Source organism: Dama dama, chromosome 5 (assembly GCF_033118175.1).
Source record: "Dama dama isolate Ldn47 chromosome 5, ASM3311817v1, whole genome shotgun sequence".
Taxonomy (NCBI): domain Eukaryota; kingdom Metazoa; phylum Chordata; class Mammalia; order Artiodactyla; family Cervidae; genus Dama; species Dama dama.
In genome coordinates, this window is record NC_083685.1 from 110,698,535 (window position 1) to 110,707,210 (window position 8,676).

General features: G+C 40.3%; 1 protein-coding gene across 1 annotated transcript; it reads right to left on the reverse strand.

Moving 5' to 3' along the window:
• Positions 1-452: 452 nt before the first annotated feature.
• KRT39 (keratin 39) lies at positions 453-8,006 on the reverse strand. Its single transcript, XM_061145071.1, has 8 exons — positions 7,978-8,006; positions 7,189-7,669; positions 6,249-6,331; positions 5,337-5,493; positions 3,874-4,035; positions 3,650-3,775; positions 2,107-2,327; positions 453-714 (listed from the first exon to the last, which is right to left on the reverse strand). Exons 1-8 carry the CDS (start codon positions 8,004-8,006, stop codon positions 453-455), a joined length of 1,521 nt encoding a protein of 506 aa, XP_061001054.1.
• Between the last annotated feature and the right edge of the window lie 670 nt (positions 8,007-8,676).

Consider the following 8,676-nt stretch of genomic DNA (forward strand, 5'->3'; position numbering starts at 1 on the left):
CTCTGTTCATGCCATCCCCACATAAGCTTCTTTCTATATACAAAGAAGGAGTTTAGAAGGGAAGATTTTAACTTTTCACCTTCATGTTCTGTGGCCAAAAACAACCCTCAAACTTGTCAGACTGGCTCTGGAGAGGAATGTAAGTAAACAAGGCCTGAATAAACACAGAAGAACCTGCCCATCACCTGGGGAGTCAGGTAATGTAGGTCACCTTGTCACACCTACATATCAGTGCCTGACCTTCAGATACCTGGGAAATGTGCTTCCAGAGAAATGTCATTTATTGTCGTGTTGGTGGCAATGACTTAGAGCAGAATAAAAGATCTTATATCTAGCAATGGGGACCCGTGTAGTAGCAAGAAACCAAGTACCTCAAGGGACTGGGGGTTCTGGCAGAAACAAGGATTGGCCTCTCTTTCATGAATGAGGGTCATTTTTATCACCTTGAGATGTCAGGCTTTGGCAGTTCTGGTGATGAAGCAAGGCTGCACGTGCTCATAAGAAGAAATGACTTTCCCATCCTTGATCTCCTCAGTGATGGTGCAGATTTTAACCAGAATTCTGGGCAGGATGCTGCAGGCACTGCGGGACTCATGTATTCCACAGGGGCCTAAGGATGACGTGTGAACTGGGGCTGTGCATTCCATGGTCCTGGCCTTGCTGGATATGCAAGCAGAAGGCTCATGCTTAATGGCACATGGGTGACAGGGAAGCCTAGGAAAAAACAGAATTTTGCTTGTGATTGAGGGAAGGCAATGGTGGCTATGGAGAAACATCGCAGTGGTTAATTTTTCAATATGTGTCGCTCAAAACAAGTACTTCCTAATACTTGTTTATTCATTTTGCACAAGCACCGGTGGAAGAAAAAGAATCAGACCAGATCCATGGGAAAGCAGCACCCTAGGTTTAGACACGCTAGATTATGTAAGCTGCTATTACAGCCAATGCCATAGTGTTGGATGAACAGGCCAGGCGTCCAAGACTGGGGTGGGGCCCAGGTCTGTCATTTGCCAGCTGGTGACCTCAGATAAGTCAGTTAACCCTCCTGAGCTTTAGTTTTTCATCTATAGAATGGATATAGCGGGAACTCAACCGTGAGAAGGGACAAGTCAGAGGGCTTACTATCAGAAGAAAGGAAGTTAATCTGGTATTTTTCCTAATGAGAGTGTTAGTCACAGTACTTTTGGTGACCCATCTCCATCTACGGAAGAGTTCTCAATGCGTCATCCAAGATCTCTGAAGTACCTTCTGGGTGTCTATAAGTGACTAATCTTTAGAGAATTAGAATTAGGAGGAGTTACAAGTGAGAACTCTTTAAGAAAGCATCATGTTTCTTTGATGGATGATTCAAAGTACTTTGGTATATTATAGCTCCTAAGAGTGATCACATAGGTGAACACTGTGCTAATATAATGTGGACGTGAAAAGATTGCTGTGAACAGAGTTCACTGATTGTTTTGGGGAAGGAAGTCTCCTTAGCAGTTGTAAACTAAGTCTGCATGTGGGGCGTTAGTTTGGACGGAGTTGATTCAAAGAGCTCATACTCCTTATCAGTTCTTTATGAGTTGGTTAGCTTCTTATCATGAACAAAATTACAACTTCTAGAAAAGATGCTGATACACACATGTGTACATGCTGCTCTTGGCCATCAAGGGCAAGTGACTGGACAAGGCTAGGAGTTTCATCCTGAGCAGAATGTTTCTCTTCAGGGAACATGGTTGTCCTACTTGATCTCATGGCAGTCAGATTTTCATCTCAGTAGGGGAAAAAATCTGTAAATCACCAGGAATGTTCATCTTTGGGGAAACTATTTTTTTCCCCTAGTAATTTTTAAGACTTTAAGAAGCTAGACAGCCTGTAGGGAATCAATCTGGAGCACTGGCTCTTCAAAAACGATGCAGTTCAGCTCACCCCTCAAATTTGGACTAGGTTACGATTGTAGGCCTCCAAATGGCACAGCTCAAGAGAGAGTGGATGGACTGTTTCAGCTGAAGCTCCCCATCACTGACAAGAAGACCAAGGCGACGGTTCCCCGTTGCTGGTGGCAGCACACACATGTGTGTGTTTGAAACTTTTTCTTGCAAAAACTGCTTTTATTTTACATACTTGCCATCTGAGCTCTCCAGAAGGCTGTGGTATGTGGCAATCTCACACTCCAGTCGGGACTTGACATCTAGCAGAATCTCATATTCTCGGTTCTGTCTTTCCAGGGCCCCCCGGATCTCTGCCAGCTGAGCTTCTAGGTTATCGATCAGACACTGGATCTGGGCCAGCAAGGCTGCGTAGCGGGCTTCCGTTTCTGTCAGGGCACATTCCTGGGAATCTCTCTATCATAGAGGAGGAAAGGAGAATTTCTAATGATGACTCCTTTAAACCCAAATCATTTGTGATCAGCATCATTTTAAACAGTAGTTTTTTTTTTTTTTAATGACAGGTACTAATGACTCTCCAAGCCCTCTTATTACTTCCTAACCAAACAAATCTAAAAATAAAATTATCAGCTATGTTAAAGCTCACTTTTCTTTGTCTTTTTTCTTTGGGCATCTCTTTAAATAATTATCTTCCTCTTCCTTATTCACCTGACAATCTCCTACCACATTCTCCTACCTAAAACAGAAAAAAATTCCAACATATTTTACACTTAGGTGTTAAAAACACATTACCATGGCACCTCGTTTTATGAGGATTTGTACCTTAAAAAGGAGAAAAAGGAAGTGAGCAGCAGTTAGCCATAAACAATTCCTTCACTGGAGCAATTCCTTTGCATGTAAAATATGAGAGTTGAACCTTTGATAATTAAAGTTCTTTCCTGATCTATCATTCTGTATGACTATATATAATGGGATTTTCATTTTCAATAACATATGACTTGCATGATTATTCCAATTTTTACAGATGAGAAAACCAAGGCTCAGGAATTTAAATGAGTTGACTAGCTGGTGACAAAACCAGCTTTGGGGCAAGGTCTTCCTAATACCTTTCATACCAAAGCATTTAAATAATTTCCTACTTCACAGAGGTTGTAGAATGAGGAAGAAGTGGTTCCAGCTTTGGAACCAGCATTCTGGCTCAGACTTGAATTTCTTTTGTGACTTTTGACAAGTTACTTAATGCCTCAGGAGCTCATATCTCCATCTACAAAATGAGTGAGATGAAACTTATCTTGGATTTGACTTGGTAAAGCCACCTTAGCTCTCTGAGCCTCATCTGTAAAATTGGCCACTTCCTTCATAAGATTATTTTAATAAATTTGAAAGTTTGTAAGAGTGTTTTGCATATAATAAAATGCTCTTATAGAGCTTCCCAAAGTGTACTCCAGGGATTATCATTGCTGTGAGATGCTCTTTAAAAAAAAGGAGTCCATGATCAAATGAGTTCTAAAATGCTGAATATTATACATCCCTTTCTTGTTGATTCATGGTGAACATCAGCTTACTGAAGGCCTGTAGGAAGGTACCCTGTTTTACCTTTGTTTAATCCAGGATTTCTCTGGCTTATTTGATCACAAAGTCTTTTTTTTAGCACAGACCCTTTAGGAAACAGAGGAACTATTGTTCTAAGGGACACACTTTGGGAAACACAGCACCACACAGATGTCAGGGACTATTGCCATCACTGCTGCGCTAAGTTTGGTCAATGTTTCGGGTACCATTCGGTGCTGGGCCTGCAGTTCAATCTCCAGAGCATTCATGGTGCGTCTCAGTTCAATGATCTCCTTCTGGTAGCACTGCTGTTGTTGAGTGCTGGTCACCACCTGCTGGTTCAGCTCCTCCATCTGAAACACAGTCAAAGGCCATCGAAGGATATCATGAAGGGAAAACTTGACTGTGTTTCAAGTCAACTTTTTGTTTTTGAATTTTCTACCCTCCCTACCTGTGTGTTGAACCACTCTTCCACATCTTTGCGGTTTGTCTCCATGATGGACTCATATTGACATCGCATTTCTTGGAGAACCCGGTTTAGGTCAACAGAAGGGGCACTGGTCACTTCAATGTTGAGTCTGTCCCCAAGCTGGCTCTGTAAGGAACTGATTTCCTATGAAAAGAAAAGAATGTGAAGTCACTTGATGAAGAGATGCCCCTCTTGTGTTCTTGTTTCAGTCTAACAGTGATAATTTAGCTTAATTGCATCTGAAAGAAAGTCCACAATAAAAGAATACATGATTTACAGGTGCTATTGTATAGCAAAAACCTCTACAATATTGTAATTAGCCTCCAATTAAAATAAATAAATTAAAAAACATGTTATGACTTAAGGCTATTTCAGATATGACTGTGTGTTCAAGTATGTGCAATGTTACAAGGAATTAACTAGCAAGATCAGGATTTAAAAGAATTTAGATCATTTCCATGGGTAACGGGTGAAGTGACATAGAGGTAGAATTTATAATGAGAGATCATAGTCTTTATGATGCCAATATGTCCGTATGCCAATATTGGCTTATACCAATTGTGGCAGAAGTCTGTGCAGAGATGCCTATAGAAAGATGGGAAACCTGTGAGCACAGGAAAATTGGGTTGCTTCCTTTTCCTGGAAAAATTGGAGAGGACAGTGGAGGCTTCAGATATTGTGTTATAGGCAACAGATTAGAAACACATTGAATCAGTGGAAGTAGTAGTAGGTATAACCAAGGTAGAACAGAGTAGTGGCTAGTGGGGACAACTTTTGTCAAATTCAACTCAAAAAAATTGATGCTATTTTTAAGCCAGGACATGGAAGCAACCTAAATGCCCATCAGCAGATGAATGGATAAGGAAGCTGTGGTATATATATATACCATGGAATATTACTCAGCCATTAAAAAGAATTCATTTGAATCAGTTCTAATGAGATGGATGAAACTGGAGCCTATTATACAGACTGAAGTAAGCCAGAAAGATAAAGACCAATACAGTATACTAACACATATATTTGGAATTTAGAAAGATGGTAATGATAACCCTATATGCAAAACAGAAAAAGAGATACAGACGTACAGAACAGACTTTTGGACTCTGTGGGAGAAGGCGAGGGTGGGATGTCTCAAGAGAACAGCATCAAAACATGTATATTATCTAGGGTGAAACAGATCACCAGCCGAGGTGGGATGCATGAGACAAGTGCTCGGGCCTGGTGCACTGGGAAGACCCAGAGGGATCGGGTGGAGAGGGAGGTGGGAGGGGGGATCTGGATGGGGAATACATGTAAATCCATGGCTGATTCATATCAATGTATGACAAAAACCACTACAATATTTTAAAGTAATTAGCCTCCAACTAATAAAAATAAATGGGGGAAAAAATTGATGCCTCTGTTAGAGGCTTAGTTTGTAATAACTCTCTTGGTCTTTCTCTAACCTGTTCATGGTCGTTTTTGAGGCAAAGGAGCTCCTCTTTCAGAGACTGGACTTGTGCCTCCAGGTCAGCCTTGCCCAGCGTCAGTGCATTCAGGATCTGCTGTAGGCCATTGGCATCTGCCTCCACTAGCTGGCGTAGGGACAGCTCAGCTTCGTACCTATAAAAATGATACATGAAAAGATAGGCATTAAAATGTAGATGGTATAAATCAAGCCAAGTTAACTTTCTTCTACATTTTTCACTAGGCTTCTCATTTCTTATGTTTCTATCAGAGGTTTTATTCTCTTTAGAGGTGGAATCATTTGAAAACATTGCTACTTAATTATGCAATCCATGGGTTTGCAAATTATACAGTTATGCAATTATGCAATCCGTGGGGTCGCAAAGAGTTGCAAACAGTTGGACATGACTGAGTGACTGAACCAAACTGAACTGAACTTAATTATGATTCCTTAGTTGGCCAGTTATGCTCCCTTGTTATTTAAGATGAATGAGCTTATTGTCCTTCTCCTTCCACTAGAGGCAGTGTAGTGTAAGTGCAAAGAGCAAAATTAAGATTTAGTAAGCTTGGGTCCAAGTTTTCACTTTGCCTTGTTCTAATTGCGTGCCTAGGACCCTGTTAAACCTCAGTTTTCTCTCCTTAAATAGGGTAGTAATACATTAGCTCTATCTATCTTATTGACTATTGTGCAGGTAATCAGATGTGTTCATATGTTATAAACTGCAGATACTGGATGCATGTGAGTGGTTGTGAATCTCAATCATTTATATTGAGTTTGGAGGTCTTCTTTGGGCTGGTGCTGACATGGTAAGGGCAGGAGAGTTAGTAGACTTGGAGATATCTTATTGGGACTGTACAGCATCAGATGCAGGGTGAACTCTGTCATGAATGACAGAGTTGGGTGGGCTTACTTGGCTCTCAAGTCATCAGCAGTCAGTTTGGTGTTGTCAATTTGTGAAACCAGTCTGGAATTCTCAGCCTTGGTACACAAGACCTAGAATTAAGAAGTTGCACACACAAATGAGACAAACACCAAGATATCCTCCTTTAAAAGCCTCCAAGAGGCTTATGTGTGTTTCAGTTAACAGGGGGAGGCTAGTTAGGCTTTTCATAGCTATGCTTAGTATGCTGGGGAACTTTGGGAAGTCAGAGTTTTTTGTTATTTTCCTGAAAGATCAGGAAAAAATTACTTCAACAAAAACTTCTGTAGATGTTTTACTGCTAAAATATAAAGTTCATCCTACATTTGCATAACATACCATGATCCACTAGAATGTTCATGCTATGAGGGTGAGAAATTTAGTTCACCAATATGTTCCCAGAGCCTAGAATAATGTCTGGTACATTGTTGCTGGTGCCCAATAAATATTTTTTGAAAAAATGTAACAGAAAAAAAATCCATGATGTGTAGCAGCAGCATATCATTCAGAATGGGAAATTTAGGCTTGGCATGGGAAGAAACTAGACAACATGGAGATGAAGAAATGAGCATAAAAGGAGAAAATAGTGATGATGATTGAAAAAAATGGATAAAAGTTAAAGTGTTTAGGAACTTGTTTAAACAAAATTCATTTTCTCAGATCCCTGTTTTCTAATTTTTGTTAAAGAAATGGCAGCAGATATTAATATATTTTGGTCATTTGTTATCTGGTTTTAATAGCAGAGTGTAACTCTGGAAAATGTAAAGCTGTAAAACTAAATATTGCCTCAACAATTTCATTCAAGAAATTTCCTTATTCTACAAAATATTTTTTAGTATAAAATGAACTAAAATATTAAAGTTTAGCAAACGACTATTGCTTTGAGAACATCAACTCACAATGTGATTATACAAGTTCCTAAGATTCTTACCTTTTGCTGGAGCTCCTCAATGATTGCATAGTAGGATAGGTAGTCAGGACATATGACCGGGAGTTCCTTGTTACATTCTTCCTGGATTTTACACTCCAGTGCGGAGTTCTCTCGTTCCAGCATTCGTACCTTTTCCAAGTAGTTAGCAAGGCGATCGTTCAAGGTTTTCATGGTCTCTTTCTCATTACTGTTGATGCCACCATCACACCAGCCACAGTTCTCCAGAAAGGGACAGGTGTTGAAGTTGCTGATTAAGCAGAGAGGTGTGAGCGAAAAGCAAGGAGTGGGTTTGTAGTCCTGGGACTGGAGAGTTCTCAGAACATGGCCGGTTGGTTGACAGCTATCGGCTTTAAGACCACCATGCTGGCAGCTGGTGTTAGGAAGGATGGTTGTTAAATTTGTAATCCCAGGACAGCTTTGGCATGGTGTTGCGGAAGACATCGTTACTATACAGCCCTTGGTATCCAGAATGTGTGCCCAGCTTCGGTTGATTTCAGTTTATGGTCTCCGGGATTCAAAGCTCAAGGCAACCACGACTGAGTCTAAATTTCAAGCCTCTTGGCTTTTTCCTCTTTGAAGTACTTATATAGCCTTTGCTCTAGGTGGTGTCACAGTAGGCAGGAAGTTTTCCTTTCTAATGTTTATATATCAAATCCCACAGGAACATCTCATTAGTCTCCTTTTTACTTGCCTGAGAAGAGCTACTTGTCTCATAAAAATGTGTATTTAGGCTGTTACTAAGTTATTACCCATCACAACTACTACTTATCATTGGATTCAGAGCTTCACCTTATGTCTTCAAAAGGATCTGTCGTCATGGTTCTAACAGCATCCATTATTAAGCAAGTGTGAGTATGTTAAGTTCATTAAGTCCTTGTTGACCTCTTCCCATGGCGTTAAGCTTGGTCAGGAATGAGTCCATCCTTCTTTTCCTTTCTTCTCTATTTTTTTTTTTTTCTTTTTTTCTTTTTTAATTTTTATTATTATTATTATTTTTTCCCAGTGGGTTTTGTCATACATTGATATGAATCAGCCATGGATTTACATGTATTCCCAATCCCGATCCCCCCTCCCACCTCCCTCTCCACCCGATTCCTCTGGGTCTTCCCAGTGCACCAGGCCGGAGCACTTGTCTCGTGCATCCCACCTGGGCTGGTGATCTGTTTCACCATAGATAGTATACATGCTGTTCTTTTCAAATATCCCACCCTCACATTCTCCCACAAAGTTCAAAAGTCTGTTCTGTGTTTCTGTGTCTCTTTTTCTGTTCTGCATATAGGGTTATCGTTATCACCTTTCTAAATTCCATATACATGTGTCAGTATGCTGTAATGTTCTTTATCTTTCTGGCTTACTTCACTCTGTATAAGGGGCTCCAGCTTCATCCATCTCATTAGGACTGGTTCAAATGAATTCTTTTTAATGGCTGAGTAATATTCCATGGTGTATATGTACCACAGCTTCCTTATCCATTCATCTGCTGATGGG